This window comes from Danio rerio, chromosome 13 (genome assembly GCF_052040795.2).
Source record: "Danio rerio strain M-AB ecotype USA chromosome 13, GRCz13ab, whole genome shotgun sequence".
In the NCBI taxonomy this organism is placed as follows: Eukaryota; Metazoa; Chordata; class Actinopteri; order Cypriniformes; family Danionidae; genus Danio; species Danio rerio.
In genome coordinates this window covers 45,510,001-45,533,847 of record NC_141033.1, presented here as the reverse complement: position 1 = coordinate 45,533,847, position 23,847 = coordinate 45,510,001, and the positions used below count along the sequence as shown (strand labels likewise).

The 23,847-nt window shown below is 36.9% G+C and overlaps 1 protein-coding gene across 2 annotated transcripts in view; it reads right to left on the bottom strand.

The window, feature by feature from the left end:
* Window positions 1-23,847, bottom strand: part of cdh23 (cadherin-related 23) — a 495,141-nt gene that overhangs the window by 331,452 nt on the left and 139,842 nt on the right. For both annotated transcript variants that reach the window (XM_087277778.1, NM_214809.1), the window contains 1 exon segment: window positions 7,396-7,590. In XM_087277778.1, the coding sequence (XP_087133904.1) occupies window positions 7,396-7,590 (195 nt within the window).

Genomic DNA, 23,847 nt, shown 5'->3' with positions numbered 1-23,847 from the left:
GAATTCAAGTTGATTTGACCAACCGTTTTCGTTTAACTTGCAATCAAATTTAACGTAGAACTTGCAAAAATGGACTTGAGACGATATCTCCGCAACGCATTCACCAATTCACACCAAACTTGGTGTGTGTTATGACAACTAGGGTCTAAGGTTAATTGCGGAGTTTCGGCGCACTGCCCTCTAGTGGTCCGGAGATACAAAAAACTTGCTTTTTGGCTTATAACGTCTCAACCTTTCGTCCGAAACTGGTCTCATTACATCCGGCAGAGCATGCCGAGTCGAATGATGTCTGATTTTCACAGGTCAGCCATTTTGGGCGTCGCCCATTTCGATTTTTGGCCAAAAATGCTATATTTTACCAACACATTCACATATCATTCCAAAACATGGTATGCATCTTCAACCCCATGCCCTGAAAGTACTCAAAAACGTCTGGAGCAGCGCCACCTTATGGCCAATAGTGCTTGGCCCCTTAATTGCTGCTTGCAGCTATATTTATTATTATTATTATTATTATTATTATTAGGGGCCAAGCACCGTAGGTGCGTAGGCACCTATTGCTTTCGTTAGTGTTCTTATTATTATTATTATTATTATTATTATTCTTCTTCTTCTTCCGTTTCTTCCGCCGGATTTGAATGGCAGCCCATATAGGCGTATGCGGGAAAGTTGTATAATTTGGCACAATGATAGAGGCCAGTATTAACATTAATCAGGCCAATTATGAAGTCTCAAAATCAAACTCTCTAGCGCCACCACTTGTCCAAACTTTCACGTATGTTTATCATCATAACTTTTGAACCAAATGGGCTACAATCAAAATTCTTTTTTCCTCTGATTCCTTGGCTCAGTCCGATTCAAACGCACCCTATGACGTCATTTTCCGTCATGAATTTTTTCACGCTATTTTAAATTTTTCGAAAAACCTATTTGATCGAACTCGTCCTAGGCCGTGCCTCCGATTTTCACCAAAATTGAATCACATGATCTACAGACCATGCCAACCAAAAGTTATGGAATTCAAGTTTATTAGACCAACCGTTTTTGTTTATCTTGCAAACTAATTTAACGTAGAACTTGTGAAAATGGACTTGAGGCGATATCTCCCTAACGCATTCACCGATTCACACCAAACTTGGTGTGTGTTATGACAACTAGGGTTTAAGGTTAATTGCAGAGTTTCGGTGCACTGCCCCCTAGTGGTCCGGAGATACTAAAAACTTGCTTTTTGGCTTATAACGTCTCAACCTTTCGTCCGAAACTCATGAAACTGGTCTCATTACATCCGGCAGAGCATGCCGAGTCGAATGATGTCTGATTTTCACAGGTCAGCCATTTTGGGCGTCGCCCATTTCGATTTTTGGCCAAAAATGCTATATTTTACCAACACATTCACATATCATTACAAAACATGGTATGCATCTTCAACCCCATGCCCTGAAAGTCCTTAAAAACTTCTGGAGCAGCGCCACCTTTTGGTCAAAAGTGCTTGGCCCCTTAATTGCTGCTTGCAGCTATATTTAGGGGCCAAGCACCGTAGGTGCGTAGGCACCTATTGCTTTCGTTAGTGTTCTTATTATTATTATTATTATTATTATTATTATTCTTCTTCTTCTTCCGTTTCTTCCGCCAGATTTGAATGGCAGCCCATATAGGCGTATGCGGGAAAGTTGTATAATTTGGCACAATGATAGAGGCCAGTATTAACATTAATCAGGCCAAATATGAAGTCTCAAAATCAAACTCTCTAGCGCCACCACTTGTCCAAACTTTCACGTATGTTTATCATGATAACTTTTGAACCGAATAGGCTACAATCAAAATTCTTTTTTCCTCTGATTCCTTAGCTCAGTCCGATTCAAACCCACCCTATGACGTCATTTTCCGTCATGAATTTTTTTGCGCTATTTTAAATTTTTCGAAAAACCTATTTGATCGAACTCGTCCTAGGCCGTGTCTCCGATTTTTACCAAAATTGAATCACATGATCTACAGACCATGCCAACCAAAAGTTATGGAATTCAAGTTGATTAGACCAACCGTTTTCGTTTAACTTGCGAACTAATTTAACGTAGAACTTGCGAAAATGGACTTGAGGAGATATCTCTGTAACGCATTCACCGATTCACACCAAACTTGGTGTGTGTTATGACAACTAGGGTCTGAGGTTAATTGTGGAGTTTCGGCGCACTGCCCCCTAGTGGTCCGGAGATACTAAAAACTTGCTTTTTGGCTTATAACGTCTCAACCTTTCGTCCGAAACTCATGAAACTGGTCTCATTACATCCGGCAGAGCATGCCGAGTCGAATGATGTCTGATTTTCACAGGTCAGCCATTTTGGGCGTCGCCCATTTCGATTTTTGGCCAAAAATGCTATATTTTACCAACATATTCACATATCATTACAAAACATGGTATGCATCTGGCACAATGATAGAGGACAGTATTAACAATCATCATACTAAATATGAAGTCTCAAAATCAAACTCTCTAGCGCCACCACTTGTCCAAATGTTCATGTATGTTTATCATCATAACTTTTGAACCGAATGGGCTACAATCAAATTTCTTTTTTCCCCAGATTCCTTGGCTCAGTCCGATTCAAACCCATCCTATGACGTCATTTTCCGTCATGAATTTTTTCGCGCTATTTTAAATTTTTCGAAAAACATATTTGATCGAACTCGTCCTAGGCCGTTTCTCTGATTTTCACCAAAATTGAATCACATGATCAACAGACCATGCCAACCAAAAGTTATGGAATTCAAGTAGATTAGTCCAACCGTTTTTGTTTAACTTGCGATCAAATTTAACGTAGAACTTGCAAAAATGGACTTGAGGCAATATCTCTGTAACGCATTCACCGATTCACACCAAACTTGGTATGTGTTATGACAACTAGGGTCTAAGGTTAATTGCGGAGTTTCGGCGCACTGCCCCCTAGTGGTCCGGAGATACAAAAAACTTGCTTTTTGGCTTATAACGTCTCAACCTTTCGTCCGAAACTCATAAAACTGGTCTCATTACATCTGGCAGAGCATGCCGAGTCGAATGATGTCTGATTTTCACAGGTCAGCCATTTTGGGCGTCGCCCATATCGATTTTTGGCCAAAAATGCTATATTTTACCAACACATTCACATATCATTACAAAACATGGTATGCATCTTCAACCCCATGCCCTGAAAGTGGTCAAAAACGTCTGGAGCAGCGCCACCTTATGGCCGATAGTGCTTGGCCCCTTAATTGCTGCTTGCAGCTATATTTATTATTATTATTCTTCTTCTTCTTCTTCTTCCGTTTCTTCCGCCGGATTTGAATGGCAGCCCATATAGGCGTATGCGGGAAAGTTGTATAATTTGGCACAATGATAGAGGCCAGTATTAACATTAATCAGGCCAATTATGAAGTCTCAAAATCAAACTCTCTAGCGCCACCACTTGTCCAAACTTTCACGTATGTTTATCATCATAACTTTTGAACCGAATGGGCTACAATCAAAATTCTTTTTTCCTCTGATTCCTTGGCTAAGTCCGATTCAAACGCACCCTATGACGTCATTTTCCGTCATGACTTTTTTCGCGCTATTTTAAATTTTTCGAAAAACCTATTTGATCGAACTCGTCCTAGGCCGTGTCTCAGATTTTCACCGAAATTGAATCACATGATCTACAGACCATGCCAACCAAAAGTTATGGAATTCAAGTTGATTAGAACAACCGTTTTCGTTTAACTTGCGAACTAATTTAACGTAGAACTTGCGAAAATGGACTTGAGGCGATATCTCTGTAACGCATTCACCGATTCACACCAAACTTGGTGTGTGTTATGACAACTAGGGTCTAAGGTTAATTGCGGAGTTTCGGCGCACTGCCCCCTAGTGGTCCGGAGATACAAAAAACTTGTTTTTTGGCTTATAACGTCTCAACCTTTCGTCCGAAACTCATGAAACTGGTCTCATTACATCCGGCAGAGCATGCCGAGTCGAATGATGTCTGATTTTCACAGGTCAGCCATTTTGGGCGTCGCCCATTTCGATTTTTAGCCAAAAATGCTATATTTTACCAACACATTCACATATCATTACAAAACATGGTATGCATCTTCAACCCCATGCCCTGAAAGTACTCAAAAACGTCTGGAGCAGCGCCACCTTATGGCCAATAGTGCTTGGCCCCTTAATTGCTGCTTGCAGCTATATTTATTATTATTATTATTCTTCTTCCGTTTCTTCCGCCGGATTTGAATGGCAGCCCATATAGGCGTATGCGGGAAAGTTGTATAATTTGGCACAATGATAGAGGACAGTATTAACATTAATCAGGCCAAACATGAAGTCTCAAAATCAAACTCTCTAGCGCCACCACTTGTCCAAACTTTCACATACGTTTATCATCATAACTTTTGAACCGAATGGGCTACAATCAAATTTCTTTTTTTCTCTGATTCCTTGGCTCAGTCCGATTCAAATGTACCCTATGACGTCATTTTCCGTCATGAATTTTTTCGCGCTATTTTAAATTTTTCGAAAAACCTATTTGATCGAACTCGTCCTAGGCCGTTTCTCCGATTTTCACCAAAATTGAATCACATGATCTACAGACCATGCCAACCAAAAGTTATGGAATTCAAGTTGATTAGACCAACCGTTTTTGTTTAACTTGCGATCAAATTTAACGAAGGACTTGCGAAAATGGACTTGAGACGATATCTCCGTAACGCATTCACCGATTCACACCAAACTTGGTGTGTGTTATGACAACTAGGGTCTGAGGTTACAGGCAGAGTTTCGGCGCACTGCCCCCTAGTGGTCCGGAGATATAAAAAACTTGCTTTTTGGCTTATAACATCTCAACCTTTCGTCCGAAACTCATAAAACTGGTCTCATTACATCCGGCAGAGCATGTCGAGTCGAATGATGTCTGATTTTCACAGGTCAGCCATTTTGGGCGTCGCCCATTTTGATTTTTGGCCAAAAATGCTATATTTTACCAACATATTCACATATTATTACAGAACATGGTATGCATCTGGCACATTAATAGAGGACAGTATTAACAATAATCATACCAAATATGAAGTCTAAAAATCAAACTCTCTAGCGCCACCACTTGTCCAAACTTTCACGTATGTTTATCATGATAACTTTTGAACCAAATGGGCTACAATCAAAATTCTTTTTTCCCCTGATTCCTTGGCTCAGTCCGATTCAAACGCACCCTATGACGTCATTTTCCGTCATGAATTTTGTCACGCTATTTAAAATTATTCGAAAAACCTAGTTGATCGAACTCGTCCTAGGCCGTTTCTCCGATTTTCACCAAAATTGAATCACATGATCTACAGACCATGCCAACCAAAAGTTATGGAATTCAAGTTGATTAGACCAACCGTTTTCGTTTAACTTGCGAACTAATTTAACAAAGAACTTGCGAAAATGGACTTGAGGCGATATCTCTGTAACGCATTCACCGATTCACACCAAACTTGGTGTGTGTTATGACAACTAGGGTCTAAGGTTAATTGCGGAGTTTCGGCGCACTGCCCCCTAGTGGTCCGGAGATACTAAAAACTTGCTTTTTGGCTTATAACGTCTCAACCTTTCGTCCGAAACTCATGAAACTGGTCTCATTACATCCGGCAGAGCATGCCGAGTCGAATGATGTCTGATTTTCACAGGTCAGCCATTTTGGGCGTCGCCCATTTCGATTTTTGGCCAAAAATGCTATATTTTACCAACACATTCACATATCATTACAAAACATGGTATGCATCTTCAACCCCATGCCCTGAAAGTACTCAAAAACGTCTGGAGCAGCGCCACCTTATGGCCAATAGTGCTTGGCCCCTTAATTGCTGCTTGCAGCTATATTTATTATTATTATTATTATTAAGTAGGATATTGTTTATTTATTTTTTTAAAAGTCTATTTTTAGAAAAGAACTGTTCTAACCAACAGGCCCATGTCATATACAGTACAGATACCTAATAAATAACCTACTATAGATTAAAAGCATTAACGTATGCTATATTTTTGTTCTCACAGGTTTTGGAGACATAACATAAATTCTGCTTTTAAATAACAGGTCACCTATATAGCTTTCATCATGAGCCAGAGCTGTGTTCAAAATGACATAAATGTTTTCAAAGTGCACTATGAAGTGAGCGCAACTGTAAACATGAAGATCGCTAAAACTGAACTGTAAAAATACTTTGAAAGCAAATTACACCTAAGAGAGATGACTTTAATGCTTTTTTTTATCATTCCAAGTTTAAATGTTAGAATGTTCTAAATGAATATGGCATAGGGGGGATAACTGGGAATAGAACACAACCAGGAACTACGTTTCTAACTACAGGTCCAGAGTCCAGAGGTGTAGTTGCAAGTGTACCAGTTCGCAGCGCAATTTCGAATGTTAATTGGAACGATGGATTTGGGAAAGGCCAAATCAATTACCTATGTTTGTAACGACAGAACTTGCGACCTTAGTTGGCTAACGATGGTTTTCCGAAACGCACCCCAGGTAACTAGAAGGGGGAGTTAGGACATTGAGTCCAGTCATGCTGATAGTTCAGAACCTCTGATTTTTGCTGTGCAATTAGAAATAATGTGTAGCCAGTTAAAAGAGGGAGGACCCTGATCAACTCCCTCTACTCTCTCAACTAGCGGGACCAGCACCCAAATTTTGACAATAAAGGTAAGAACTTCTTGCAGTAACATTGGAAGCTCAGCCATGGGACAAGCATGCATCGCCCAGCATTCTCTAACATATGTGTTGGTCTTACAATATGACTGCAACGGGCTCGACCGTCTTTATAGAGAAAGATGATGGCACATCTCTGAGGTTGTAAATAATTCTTGCTTGAAATTGTATTATTCATTCCTAATCTGTCTTCTACGTTATAGACCTTTTAGGCATTTTTATTACTCATTATTAAATATGGTTTATGGATATCGTTGTTCATATTATTATAATTGATATCAGCTGTATGTACCAGCAATAAACAGTTGTATTGCTTGATTGGTATGGTGTACAGACCTTTTATTGTTACCTTCTCTTGTCGATTAGCACCACACTTGCCTCACTTCAATAAAAATACAAACCATACTAAAAACATTTTGGTATGCTGAAACATTTCAGATACTAAAAAATTGGGCATACTAAAATAGCCATAAAGTTTCATTATTTTAAAAATTGTTCAAATATTGGTGTCTGTGATGCAGCAGAATCCAGAGACTTTTGTGTACACCATGATCTTATTTTAATGTGCGATATGACTAAAAAGGTCATAAACAAATATTTTCTCAATTAAACTGAGTAGCAGCTTGGACACAGACATAACAAGCGGACACAATAAATCCTAACAATGAAGCTGTTCAGTGTGTTTTCTGACCGTGGCATTAACGGTGAGCTGATATGCAATAGTTGTCTCATAGTCCAGCGCTCTGGTCACAGTGACGATTCCTCTGGCTCCGTCAATAGAGAAGAACTGAGAGGGAGGCTGGAAGGAGAACAAGACGCTGCCTCCGACTCCTTGATCTGGGTCTGTCGCATTCACCATGAACACTGACGTCCCAACTGGAGTGTTCTGTACACACACACACACACACACACACACACACACACACACACACACACACACACACACACACACACACACACACGCAGAAAGAGAGAAAGTAATGATACATGTTATTAAAATTATACCACGTCCTTGTGATGTTGACTTAAGAAACAACTTGCATGATGAGCAGTATTTAATGCAGCGGTTAAGCATATTTGAGATGATGAGTGACAGCTCTTGTGTGTGTCAGTAAGTGACACACGTCGGAGATGATCAAACCCCTGCTGTCAGAGAGATATGATGCAGTCAGTCACTATCAGAAAACACACACACACACACACACATTATTATGCAGGACGAGCATTTTCAGGTGCTCCCCAGTATTTATGCACCATCATCAGTCAACAAAAGAGCAATACCACAGCCATGTCACCCTACAGCCCAAGACTGGGTATTCACTGAAGCTAAACAGGGCTGAGCCTGGTCTGTACCTGGATGGGAGACCACATGGGAAAACTAAGTTGCTGTTGGAAGTGGTGTTAGTGAAGCCAGCAGGGGGCACTCAATCCGTGATCCGTGTGGGACCTAACGCTTTAGTTTAGTGAAGGGGACAATATACTATCAGTGAGCGCCATCTTTCAGATGAGACATTAAACTAAGGTCCTGACTCTGTTTGGTCATTAAAAAAATCCCATGGCACTTCTCGTAAAGAGTAGGGGTGTAACCCTGGTGTCCTGGCCAAATGCCCTGCATCAGCGTCAATCCATTATAGCTTCCCAATCATCCCAATCCACAGAACTGGCTCTTGGTGGTGTGGAGAGATTCCCCTCATGATTGTGAAGTGCTTTGGGTGTATGGACATACACGATAAATGCGTTATATAAATACACATTACATTACATTACAATATAAAAATACTGAGAAAACACTGAGTGAATATTACTTGGGCATGTCCATTTGATTTTAATATTGTATTTGAAGCACAATAAATTAAAAAGAAAGATTTAGTAGCTTATTGAATGTAACGTGACATTTTAAAGTAAAAAGACAAAATAGGATTTATTTGTAAAATATACTTGGATTATGCTATCTTTATCTACAAGCACCAAAAATCATTTTTACAGTGTATTATTTAATTAAAAAATATTTAATATTAAAAATGTAATAGTATACCACCTTAATTACCTTTTTTTCTGGTTCTAATATCTAATAATGCACTTTAAATAACATTTTTAATATTTATTAATTTTTTTAAATATTATTATTTTTATTCATATATGCATCTGTTTATGTATGCATGCAAGAATGAAGGTATATATATATTTGCGTATTTACTGCATTATGGTAACACTAATATGTGAATAATGTGAAAAAGACGTAGTTTACATTTTAGGTTTCATTTTCTTTATAAAACCAACATTTCACATTTTTATCAACTGATTTTGAGTTTATTTATTTATTTATTTATTCATTCATTTATTTTAGGAAAGGACAAATCAACCATACCTGCTGTATACCTGAAAAGCTGTCTATCCATACAGTACATTTACATCTGAAAATTCAAGACTAAATTCAACAGCAAATGCAACTACATGGAGACTTGTGGAAACATCCATCTCATTCACTCTCATACACGACGGCAAATTGAGTTTATTCAATTCACCTACAGCGAATGTCTTTCAACTGTTGGGGAAATCGGAGCACCTAGAGGAAACCCGGGAGAACATGCAAACTCCACACAGAAATGCCAACTGACTCAGCCGGGACTCAAACCAGCAACCTTCTTGCTGTAAAAAGACAATGCTAAACATTGAGCCATGATGTCACGCTGCATTATTAATTAGCATTAGAATATGTATTGCATTATTATATGTTTATGTACATAATTTACTTATAATAACCTTATTCTGCAATGCAATTGTTTAACAGATGGGTGAAATTACTATGTTAAACAAACGGTCGATAAATGGTCAAACTACTTGTTCAACAATAAATATAATAAGAAAATACCAGTTTGCAACCTCAGTTGACATAAACTGTTTTAATGACTAAAAATCAATGGAAGTGTCAACGCCAATAGTGATTAACTGTGCTGACATATAGCACCATTGTGCTCACAGGGACCCGAGTTCGATTCCCAGCTCAAAGTCTTATGCTGATCTCTCCCCTCTCTTTGATCCGAATGTTTTCCTGTCTGCCCTCCACTATCCTGTCCCAATAACAGGTGAAACCCCCCTAAAAAAATTGTTAAAAAATCAATGGAAATGTATAAAACCAGAAATCTTTACCCATTAGGGTTCCAACAGCAGCATTCTCTCTGACGTGAAAGAGGAAAGTCAACATGGCATCAACATAAAGGTGTAAGTCATTGCATTACTCCCAGAATTCCGAGGCCACAAAGAAAAGACAAAAAAAGTAAGGAAAAAGACACTTCCTATTCCAAAACTGTTAACCAAATCCTTCCTGAAAGAGGGAGAAGTTGTACTCCAGCAAGCTCTCAGTCTTTATCTCTTTCAATAAAACAGGAGATATCCATCCTTTGAAAAGAAGGGATTAGAAAAGATTCAGATAAACTATTGGCGAGAGAGAAAGCATGAGAGGTATAAAGGACAAAGATAAAAGAGAGAGAAAAGAGGATTAGAAAGAAAAGAGGAATCATAAGAAGGAATGAAGATAGATGTGGACAGTGAATTCTAACTTTCTGCCTTGCCTTGACCTGATAACGTCCTTTTACACTTTCACACACGCTGCTGCCCTCACGCACCTTAAAAACAAACCACTTTTATGTCGGATCACCAAAAATGGATCACTTATTTTGTTGGTTATATTAATCACACTAATCATGTGAGTTTCTGTATCTGATGAGTTGATTTTCAAAAAGTGTTGATCTGAGAAAGAATTTGGCATTCAAATATAACATTTGAGGCTCAGAAAAAGGCCGAAGGAGAATATCAAATATGAAGAATGAAGTAAGAAAAAGAATGCATGAGATGGAGAGGGAGAGAGGCATATCTAATAGTATTAAAAACCTCAAATACAGCAGGGACTCCCCAGCCTCTTTCAACTGCAGTGTGTTAGAGAAGATTATTCCCAAACCAGGAAGACAGAAAGAGGGAGATGGGAGGAGAGAGAGAGGATACTTATTATTAGCTTTCTGCCTATATACATATACATTGTGGCAGAAGAAAGTCAGTGTACACAAAATCACCACAGGAAAAAAAAAAAAAAAGATCCAGAACAAGATCTGGAGTGAGAGGTGAAGCGTCAGAGTGCTAAGATTCAGACAGAAACCCTTAAAAGAGACTACAGGGTTATAAAAATAAAAATTAATAAAAATGTAATAAAAATTAAAATGTGCTGTTAATTTACTTACCCTTAGGTATCCAAGATTAGGAAAATATTTTTCTATTCCAGAAGAATAGATAAAAACAATGATGTTTAGCTAAGATCGCAATCTTTGGTCATCCACAAAGTAATATTGAGTTCAGACTGCATGATTTTAGTCCAGATTTGGACTCGCCGACCAGTTTTGCAAAACTGAAAAATGCCTGAAATCACAGGCAAATCTATCAAAAACTTTAAAAGATACAATCTTAGGGAATCGGCGATGAGTCTGTGACACCCAGGAGATATTAATATCTGGACCTGTCGGTGATTCAAATCATGCCGTGTGAAATGTGTTCTGACTAAAATAACATTGGCGATCACCTACAGCCAATGGGAGAGCAGCATCCACTAGTATAGGTATCTGCAGGCCAGCGGGAAGTTGGGGAGAAATTAAAAGGACTTCTTTTATGTCTATTTGGATCCAAGAAATACCAAAAAAACTAGTGGGAATTTGGCAGGAGCACCCGTGTCTGTTTGACATGTCATCTGAGCGATAGAAAAAGAATTAATGTTGAGCAGAAATTGCTAATTCCCTTCAAAAGCCAGGTAAGCAAAATAAGTAAATTTTTTACCCCATTAAAGGCTTCTTTCTTATTGTGGAGATAATAACAAGAGATTTATTATGTGATGGGGCTGGGCGATATGGGCAAAAAAAAAAATCATATCTCTGTATTTTTAGGAGGAATGACGATATACAACATAGATCCAGTATTTTCCCATAAATGGTTACTTGAGAGTCAAAGCCTTTAATAAAACTTTATTAAACAGTTTTTGAGCAAAACATAATTCAAAAAAAGGGGTTTCCCTCCCTGTTATTATCATCATTTTACTTATCAGTCTTTTATTGTTAACTGTTGAAAGAGTAGCTAACAGCGAGATATTAAAATAGAAAAAGAAATGTTTGGTAGACAAATGCATGTTTTTAAAATTTTTTTGTAGTGGTCTGTTATACACAGAATGCACGTGTGGCCTCAAACCATATCGATATGTCACTTATCGCACGTGTTTGGTTGTGAGACGTAGTTTGAAACAAAGCTGTCAGCGATTCTACCTATTGTGAAGTCATGCAGTGTGAAGCCCCTGTCGCCGATCCATCTTGCAGTGTAAACATAGCAGAGACAGAACTCTAGCCCAGATAATCATGCAGTGTGAAAACATCTGTGACGCGACTTCTTTAAAAACCGTGCAGTTTGAACTTGGCATAAGATTCAATGGCACTTTCACCTGTGTCTGTTTAAAGAGTAACTGGCACTTTCAAAGTTAAAAAAAAAAAAAAAACACAAACAGGAAAAACACAATCAATGTTCATGGGTTCATTTGAACCAATACATTTTTACAACATTAATCTTCAAAGTCTGCAAATGGTCTTGAGCACAATCAAAAAATGATGCATAATAATATATACACAGATAACTCACAAGTGAGTGGAGAATGTTTGCTTCATATCCTTGTATGAAGGATGTGGTATTGTTTAAAAAATAACCATGTCTATTCTGAACAATGAAAGCTGTCTTATATAAAACAAGTAAACAGACAGTGCTGCTGATATGCGAGTTTGTGTCTGTAAATGAATACATCATGTGACATGACGTTTGTGCTCCAACCACTCTGCAAGTCAGTGGTTAAAAAAATAATAATGTAAATAATGCTTGCTTTTTTGCAAAAACAGATCATTTGCATTATAAGACTTCAAAGTATTGGTTTGAATCCCATGAATTAATGTTGCTTTGCTTGTAAGTTTTTCAAGCAGAGTGAGAAGATTAGACAGAGATAGGAAGACACTCCACACTGTCATTAAGTCATTTTTGCAGCTCAAACAGTACAGCATGGACCAGCTAACACAAGGTTGATGGTTTGATTCCCAGAGAATGCACAAACTGTTCAAATGTATACTTTGCATGCAATGTAACTCAATTTAGATAAAAGCATCTGCAAAACCGATAGAGTGAAATCTAGGCAGAGATGTGAACGCACTAAAGACACTGAAACACCAACCCAACACTAAAGAAATACAAGCTACACAATCTAACAGTGGCCTGCTTCAACTCTAAAAAGTTGTGCTTGAAATTACAGCCAACACTAAAGCCAACGGCCAAACTAGAAGGTTTCGCCTTTGATCCCACCGTTTACACCAGCAGATGGCAGAAGATAATATTTTAGTTTTTACTACTGGATTTAATATTCCAAATAAGTGACTATTTTTTCATAAACTGTCTCATTTTTGTCTTCAACAACAGTAGCAGTACTTGATTACAGTTAGGGCTGTGATGGAGACAACTTTTTACCACCGTGGTGGGGAAATCACCAACAACTGCCGGTGTCACGGTGGCGGAAGTTCACTCAAAAGTGAAAATTCTTTCTGTCATTAATTATTAACACTACCGTCATTCCAACCTTCAGAACACACATTTAGATACTTTATAATATGAAAAAGCAATTCAATTGCACAAATTGTGAAATTAAAGCAAAAGCCCAGAGATTTGGTCCCCGCGTCAGGTCCGGGTGCTCACACGTGGTGGCAGAGGCACATTCTAAACTTACACGAGAAAAAAACGGACTAGTGGATGATGTGAAGGCGCACAGCCCCTTTTCATAATCATGGCCAAGAGAGGGTATCTTGCCTCATTGTTTCGCCACCAGCATTTCTCGAAAAGCATGTTTCTCTACACTACGGAGTTTGCCCATTTCACACTTATTTTTTTGAAACAAACCCTACAAATGGCTTCATCCAAATTATTGGCTCGCCTTTCTCATTGGCACGAATCCAATATGTTCCCAGGCTGAACTCCTGGCTGAACTTGAACCTGCTGAATCTTGTCTACCGTTATATCCTAACAGTACGTTCACACTGAAAGCAGCGAGAGCGTCAAAGTAGCCGGAAGTCATTCATTTTCAATGAGAGCCAGCGGCGATAAGCGGCGAGGAGCAGTGTGGCACGTCTTCGCCAGCGTGGGCATCGAGGAGAGTTGAAATCAAGTCAACTTAATGATAATGAGCTATGACGCGGTTCGGCAGCAAGCAATCAGAATGAAGACATCCACCGCTTGATAGGAGTTCAGAGAACCCAGACCTGTGAACTTTGGTTCCGAACACAGTTGTTCCCAAGGGTTTGATGATTGCGGTCGCCGGATTTGGAATTATTTACAATGTTTTCTTAAAGGAACATGCATTAAATAAGTTACTGGCGAGTTACTGATGTGCATTAATGTTTTATATATATATATATATATATATATATATATATATATATATATATATATATATATATATATATATATATCTCTTAAAAAAGCGGAAAGCTCATGCGACGTGACAGTACAAAACAGTATTGCTGCTTCAGGATATTTCAGACATATGGACACCTGTTGGATAAATAGAGCAAAGCCACACCACAAGCAACTTGATCTTCCATTGTTTTATGAATTTGATAAGAACTGCGCAACATTTTCACGCTAGAAACATGTTTTATGCAGGAATGTAACTGACATGCTGCAACGACTCCTTTAAATACGAGATCAATGTAGCGAGTTTTGACGCTCTCGCCGCTGGAGCTGAAGGCAGACAGCGTTGTCGCCAAGGCGGCCAAAGTGACCTTGGACGCTCTCGCCACTTTCGGTGTGAACGTACGGTAACAGAGATGTAATACTTGGCAACATAAAGGAAATTTGTGTTTTAGTGCATGACGTCACATACAACCGCCCTGGTGGCATGGACACGATTGTCACAGTGACCGTCACCACCCTAATTACAGTCAAATACCACAAATTCCTAATATGCAGCAAGTTAACAACAGTAATAACAGTAAAAGTTTTTAAATGGCCCACAATGCAGTGTATATTACAGTGATAAACTGTAAAGAATATTTGTGAATGTGTAACTTAATGTAAAATTGCGGCAAAGTCTAACAGTTAGAGAGTTTTAAAATATACTATTGAATTTAAAGGATGAGGATGAACTACTGGCTTGCATGGTTTGGAGCTGCGCATCGATTGATTTGCTCTTCAGTGTTAGGACTTTTAGCAGTGAAAATTAACCCACACTCAACTGAACTAAACTTCAACTCTGAAAACTGGACTAACACAGTTTCAATTTACTATAATCTCTAATGTAAGCTGCTTTGACACAATCTACACTGTAAAAGTGCTATAGAAATAAAAAAATGAATTGACAAAAACTACGATAAACAGTAGCACATTTCACTGAAGATCACTGTGCAGCACACGCACAGATTGCCAGTTTAACTACACACACAGTTCAACATGTTCTTAAGCTCTATAATTACTACTATCATATTTCTAAATGATCACAAGCTCCTTATCAGCTCATTAGCCCATCCAAATCATCCCAGAGACTCTCAGAGGAGACAAATGAAGTAGAAATGTTTAGGATCGCAAGGATTCCCCTTCATCTCCCTTCTGTTCCTTTTTCAATTATTTTCGTTTTTATCATCAACAAGAGTTAAGAAACAAATCAGCAGAAATGACACCCTCTACAGAGAGAAGACAATTCTTTTCAGAGGCTGTATGAACATTTTTAAATGTCAGTGAGCTAAGACAAGACCAGGTGCAATAGTGTCATACTGTAATAGCCAACATGACAGACTTAGATTTATATTTCTGGGGTCCATATTTGAAAGACATTAAAATGTTAAGGAAGGATGCAGCAAATGTACCATACATGACTGACATAATGCCAATAATACAATCACAATGCAAACATTTCTGAAGGATCTAAGACTCTCGTAATGATTGAGCAAAGAACATTCTTAGAGATAAATGATATTTTATAACATCTTTAAAAAGAAAACAGTACACTCTGCTATCAGTGATGTTTTTGATCTTCATTTTCCTAGATTACTCGAAGTACTTTATCTGGGAGATATTCCTATTAAAGTTGAAGGGGGGATAGAAAACTATTGAAGAAATGATTGGCTATACAGTAAAAAGCTATAATCCTGGAAATAGTATAAAGAAGACTCAATGACTAAACAGTTCAAAACAATAGCAGAAGTGGAGGAAATGGAGAAAATGACGCATGCACTCTGAATACAAAAACAGAAAAGAAATAGAGAAAATGGCTGGCTTTCTCCACAACTACAATATAAATATTCATAATTTAACATTTACATAATTAGGAAAGTTATGCATCGTAGAGAGAATATGTTTGACAAACATTTATTTTTTTATTATTATTTATTTTTTATAATTTTATTAATTTATTTACTTTTTTAATTAAATATTTATGAATCTGAGAATATGTTTGGCAGCCTGTTATTTTATTTATTTTTTAATTTATTTATTTTTTGTTGTTAAGTTTATAATTTTTATATAAACTTTAAAAAAAATTGTCCTGCCGACTTTTAGTTGAATCAAATGAACTTTTCTAGTCATCTCAACCTGCAGCAATCAAACTGACTGAAAATTTTAAGTTAAACTTAATGTTTAATGTTGAAACCTGATTAACTTTTTTAATGTTATTAAAAAGAGTTAAATCAACATAAAAAATATTTGTTGCCTTGACTTTTTAGTTATTATGTTTTTAGGTATGTATGTATGAATGTACGGAATGACACTTACCGGCCACTTTTTTTTTTTTTTTTAGGTAAACCATACTAGTACCGGGTTGGACCCCCTTTTGTATTCAGAACTGACTAAAATCTTTTTGGCATAGATTCAACAGGTTTTGGACAGTGCAAGCGTGCGAGTGAGAGTGAAAGAGAGTGTAAGAGTGTAGATAGATATAGAGAGAGAGAGAAAGAGAGAGAGAGAGAGAGAGAGAGAGAGAGAGAGAGAGAGAGAGAGAGAGAGCCACCAAAAATATGATTTATTGAATAATTTGATTTATTATTTATATTATATTTAATTATAATATATATATATATATATATATATATATATATATATATATATATATATATATATAAATATATATATTTTTTATTTTTTATTTTTTTTACTTATTTTTTGTTTTTGTTTTACTACTACTATTTATTGGGTGTACTTTTTATTATATATGTACGCTACTTTTTATTTAAACTCTATGAATGCTTTGGCAATACATTTGTAACATTTGTCATGGCAATAAAGCAACTATTGAATTGAATTGAACTGAATTGAATTGAATTGAGAGAGATGATATGTGTGCATTTAGAAATGTGTATAGAGTGTCTATATATCTTTTAGATGTCGTTTTGATGTCGGGTCAGACCCGCCCAATGATAGTATATATATGGTATATCAGTAAATTAACTTCATGTTTTCCTAACTGAAGTGTTATAGGAGTGCAAAGAGAAAGACGAAGGCAAATTCATCACTCATTTAGTGTTAAATTGCGTTTTCGACATCAAACATTCAACATCTGCTACTAATTAGAATGCATGCGGTTTAGAGTTTGAATATACAGCAGATGTCCTGTCGCTCTGCACCAATCAGTGATGACAGGATTTGCATATACCCTGATGTTCTGCTTCACAATTATTAAAAGGGAAATATCCCTTAATGAATTCGTAAACGTTTGTGAAATAATCAAATTAATACAATCCTTCAGTCTTAACCTTAATATCTCAGTGTACATTAAAATCATTCCAGTTTTAAAAGCTGCACTGTTTCCCACAATACTAATCTTTGGGCTTTTTTTCCCACCATTTTTGCCCCACAAGCACAAACTCTGCGCTCTACAGGGGACAAATATTGCTTTGAACATAATGCAGATGTCAGTTAGGTCTACACAACGGACCATTTAGTTTATGGGCTGAATCCAGTGGCTCTCAGTGGTCTGTATGGTCTCTGCAGTGGCCGGTTCACTGACCATTAGCTTGCGCATTAAATAGTCTCCATAGGGTTAATTACCCTGAGCCAACAGAGAGACATGCTGTAAGCAAATGAACACATTGAACACTGACAGCGCGTCATCTCTAACTCACTCTCTAAAGGGCCCTTCACACTGACAGCGGTTAAATCACCGGAGGTCAACGAGTCCCAGTCAAGGAGGTCTTTAATACCTGAAAACTGTGCTGTATGAGCGTTATTATGTGGCATGTTTGCTCACAGGAACCACAGAAGCACTCTAAAGCAATCATTTTGAGCCGTAAATTACGCGTGACTGAGCCAATTATGTTAGTCAAGATGACATGGACCTCAAGAACCCATTTGACACTTTTAGAATGAATAAAATAAAACCAAAAATAAATAAATAAAATAAAACTAAATAAATTTAAATGAAATTTATTTAAATAAATAAATAAATAAATAAAATTTAAATAAAACAAAAAAAATAATAAAATAAAAATAAAACAATACAAATTAAATGTAAATAAAATAAAACAAAATAAAAACAAAAATTAACAAATTAAAATAAAATTAATTAATTAAATTAAAAACAAAAAAACAACAATTAAAAAACATATATATATGTTAGTATACTTTTTAAATTAAATTTTTTATGATAAAATTATTTTTATCTATTATGATTTTTCTAAATTAAACAGCATTGTTAAAGCTAAATCTAAAATCAATTTTTTTGCTTAAATATTGATAATAAAACAATTAGTAAAACTAATAAAAAGTAATAGATAGAAGTAATAGATCAGATAAAGTTGCTTAAAAAATTGTAAATTGATTTTTTTGTAAACAAAGATTCTTTGTTATGTTTTAAATGTGAGTGGTATTTATAGTTATTAAATACTTACAAAATAAACAACTTCATGAAGATAAAAAAAAAACTTTTTTTTTTATATTCTTTAATCCTGCATGAATTCAAAATTTACAATGTTTATTTTGCTTGCCTAAATTGTTCTTCTTAGGGCGAAAAACTTATCATATAATAATAATAAAAATGCATTTGTTGTGGTAATCTTTAATGAAAGTCTGGACACTTGCGTCTGAAGTGTTGGTCCTTCTGATGACCTCAACCTTCCATAGTAACTGCATATTAACAAAGACTATAAAGTACACAAGATGTGTCACGTATATTTTTGAATGTGGAAAAGTGTAACGGTCAGTACAGTGGAGGAACTATGACGTCACCTTGTAGGCTAATCGGTTGCTAGCATAAAACTGATTCCCTCAATAAATCCCCATAGGATTTTCCTATAGATTTTTTGAAGTTCCAAATAATAAGTTCCTTCCTCATAAGGACCTTGTTCATTTATTCCTTCCTTCCTTCCTTCCTTCCTTCCTTCCTTCCTTCCTTGAATCCTTCCTAAATTCATTTGGTCTTTCCTTCCTTCATTAGTTTGGTTCTTCCTTCCTTCATTTGGTCCTTCCTTCTGCTCATTGTTCGGCCCTTCCTTCATTCAGCACTTCCTTCCATTCCTCTTTAGTTCCATTTAGTGATTGTTTAAGGCTGTTTGGTGATTTCAGTCATCATACAGTCGACATCCTTCATTTTCATGCAGTCTATAAACAGTCTATGGGTCATTACATGTCAAGATTTTGGACATCTTCTTGGCTTTTTTTAATGCTTCCAAAAGGTTTGCTGCATTTATAAAGCGTCTTGAGGTTATTCAGTAAGGTGTGATTTACTTTCTATGTGCGATTGGATTGGACAGGAATCGAAGGACTGATTTTTCTACTTTAGCCAATCATCAGACAAGAAAAGTGGAAGTACTCAAGTGGAAGTAAAAGTACACAATTTTAAAAGTAATTAGTAAATTACAATTCCTAAGGAAAAGCTACACACAGTGATTTGAGTATCTGTAATTGTTACTTTACACCAATGCCGACATCACCCTATTTAGCAACTTGATAGCAACTGTTTTTTTAAAGAAATGTTACTGATTTAAAAAATTAAGAGTGGGATGTAACTGATATAAAGTATAATGAGTTTGTGAGTATAATGAAAGTATAATGAGTTTGTGGTAAACATTAACCTTAGTTAAGCGATTTAACCAAAGTCCCATAAAAAAAAAAACATTAACTTTGGGATGAGGGAACTGGAACCCCTAAAATGCCAACTGGCTTCCGGGTTTTGAATACAAATTGACGTCATAGTCCCTCCACTCTAAATGGCAAATGAAGCCCCGCCTTCTAGTACTGTAGCCAATCATTAATCACTATAGACTAATGATTGTCCTAGGGAGGGGCTAACACCAGACATGAATTTCTGCAGAATTTTGTGTGATTCGAACATTTAGAAATAAATCTAAATAGACAGTTGTTGTTTAACTTTATTGGTGGTTCCTAATATGAAATTTAATCATAAGCTTGGCAAACAGTTTTGAAGAATTTGATGTTTCCCCATTCAAACAGAATGCCCAAGCATACTGCCTGAGAGGCGTTTCAAAGATGGCCGCCGAGTAAAATGGCTTGCCTCAAAGGGACTTTGATATTAATGCCCTCTCTTACCGTTGGTTTGCTATGAGGGAATGATGTGCAAAACAAAGCCCCGCCCCTACTCAATATTTAGATTCAGTTGGAAGTACTGAAACAAAAGTCTCAGCAACATCAGTTTCACACAGACTTTAAACACTCAGTCACATGACCAACACTGCCATTGGCAGTCACTAACACTTCAGCAAATCAACAGCCCTTAAAATAAATCCCTTCCAGTTGTTCAGTCAGTACAGTCCATTTTATGTCTATAATCCATCCAGCATTCTAACAAATTAATCATACCCTATTGTTTGCAGACTTTGTGTTAAACCTATGCGGTTAACCAGCCATTGTTTTACATTTCATACAGCAAGAAAAGGTGTTTCAGCCACTCGGTGTGTCCTGTCATTAGCTCTTTCCTGCTAGCGCTGGCAATAGAAGGGGGCTGATTAAAGTTAGACTGTGAAACATGTATGAAAAGCTGCCCTTTTCAGAAATAAGGGCGAGCGGGGGAGTGAATGCCGGTTTAGAGGAAGAAAGTTAAAGTTGAGCCGGGTTGAGCAGGAGTGGTTGGCTGAGAGCAGCTGGCATACTGAAGCTTTTCATTGATTGGGAGGGTTAATAGAGACATTGTGTGATCGAGGAGGTGAGGAACATGTCCATTCTCAAAGTAAGACTGGATCCAGCCATAAAGGGCTCATTTACAGGGCTGACGCGGCGCAGCGGCAGGATCACGCAGTGCACCAGCCTAAAGCCGTAAAACCCCTGCAGGGTACAAGCAGAGCTGGCCGAGCACTGGCAACAATACTGCACTGATTACAGCTACGCCCGCTTAAAAAACCCGACTCGGACGCCCACTCTATGTCAGCCACAGGCCTCATGATTATACCTCTCCTTCCTTATGCTTTTTTCCATTTCTTTCTTTTTCATGACATTTGTAATGTCACTGTGCTCATTGACTTTCATACTTTTACTAATTCTCTCTTTTTTTCATGTGTGGATGGCATTATTTTAAGTCATCTACTATTTTAGGGCATATTTGCATTTGAATAGCATCTCATGCTGTAGTGATTCACATACAGACTTACTAATTATAAAGACAAATATAAAGAACAGACAACTTTTTGCGTGATAACAGTAGCTGTTCCAATCTAAAGCTCCTTACTTAGATTTATATTGTTCATTTGTATAGAAATGTTGCAAAAGATGTTAGTGGAAGCCCCTAGATATCATTTTTTGCATGATATTTTTATTGAAGAAAAAAAATCAGGATGCCGAAAATCAAAAATTAGGGGTCTCAAAATTAATCTGTTTTTTTTTGTTGTTTTTTTTTGTTTTTGGTGCACCGTGATGCAGATGCGGACAATTCAGTGTTGGTTCAGTAATATATCATAACATAATTTATCCCATATGAGGTAAGTTGCGGTACAATACTATGACGAGGGAGGCGAGCGTGAGTAATTAAAGCACAGAAACTCTGCACAAGTCACTGCGTGTGTTTGCTGGACAGTCTTCTACTGACACTGAAGTTACAGCAGAAGCCCCGTTTCACTCTTGGAGAGTAAACAAAAAAGTAAACTCCATTTCTCACTCTCTCTCACTGTGGACCTCTGACCTGCTGGTGTGACATTTCCTCTCCTCTCGGCTGTTATAGCGATACTTGTGGATCCAGACCTGAACATGTCTGCAGAGGAATTTCTCCACCACATCTATCATGGATCAGCTGTGATCACCGCGCCTGTTTATCAGTGTCACTCATCGGTGACAGCACCAGCGCGTTAAAGCCAATCACAGCCCTTTCTGTTGAGTGTGTGACCAATCACAGGCTTTTAAGAAATTGCTTGACAACACTCAAAAAGAAAATGGGAAAATATTTACATTTGCTTTAATTGTGATTATTAACCACACTGAACTGAGCTTAACTGAACTAAACTTAAACACTGAAAACTGAACTACACTGTTTCAATTTAATATGATCTTGTGAAGCTGCTTTGACACAATTTACATTGTAAAACCGCTATACAAATAAAGGTGAATTGAATTGAATCGTGTTGTTCTGTGCATACTCTTGAGTTTTGTTTGATGCAGAGTGTTCTTTTTGAGCAAGTCAAATTAAAGGTACAGTTAATTTATCGGACTGCTTTTATTAAAGGACAAGTTTGTATTACAAATACATATAAAATGTATTTTAAAATTATACATTTTAATACAAGAACTGTGAAGTAAAATATAAAATTGTGTATGGAAAGCATTGTCAACGCACTGAGATATTGAATTAAACCGAATCGATGGCATGATAATCGTAATTGTAACCGAACCGAACCGTAAGACCAGTGTAGGTCAAACCCCATCGAAAATCCTTTTTAATAATTATACAATAGTATGATTTTTTTAGGTTATTTAAAACTAAAATGATTTTAATTATACTGATTTAAACAGAAGTCAATAAAAAAAAAAAAACACATTTTACCAGTGTTGCCATCACCACACAGTAGTACTGTTGTAAGCAGCACAAACTAGTACTTCACAGATACCGTGACTTTGGTGAGCATGTACAGTATTAGTGCTAATGAATGTAATTACATGAACATATGAATTAATTAGTTTATTGAACTTTGACCATGGAGTTCATGCTCTGCTGCTCTTGCAATTTAGTCAACAGAGCTACAAACTGTTCTTTGCATGGTGAAATGGAATTTATGGGTTTCATAGAGCAGTGCCATCTGTGTGCAGTATGAAAGCCGCTTCATTCCACGCAATGACTAGAAGGAGAGTGAAACTAGAGTGCTGAACACTGCTGGTCAGTGTAGCAAAGCATAACCTACTTTTGGTGCATATTTTCAGGTATTTTTCATTTTCGGCTGAAGAAAACCTCAATGTGTTACAATGTGTTAAAACTTCAGAATTTTTATTGTTAACTTTTTCCACTTATTAAAATGTCATTGTGTGTACTTGTGTTGATATGTATGTGTGTAAAACTGCAAAAAAATCCATTGCGTGTTTGTGCATATTTGGTGCATACTTTGACAAGTAGATGAGGGAGATTTTTTTTTTCCATTTACACCCACTGTTTTAATTTCTCTCTTTTGACCACTTTTAAATTCTTTTTGATTGCTTTAAAGGAAGTATCTATGGGCTGGTTTTTGTGCATTAATGGAGGGATCTTTCAATCTAGCAGTGCCTTGTGCATGCATACAGTATGTGTATGAACGATAAAACAGACAATGAGAATTCAAAAGGAAAGCAGCAGCTTTAGTTCCTGCTCCTGCAAAACACTGCAGAATTAAGACTATTATGAGAACACTGAAAATATTCACATTTGTTTCCACCTTTATATCAAATGTGTAATCTAATAGGGAAGTTGAAATATTATCTGACTAGGGTGCTCCAACAACACATACTGTACTGGAATGTTTAAGGTCAGTAATAGGAAAGTATAAGTGTTTGTCAGTGGCTGTTTGAATGCATTTAACCTTAAACTAAACAATCAATCTGACATATTGGATTGTCAACTACCTCTGGAAGTGGTTCAGACCCCATTTGCATCAGGTTTTCAGTAGTAGTTTCAGAAGTCTGCAAAACA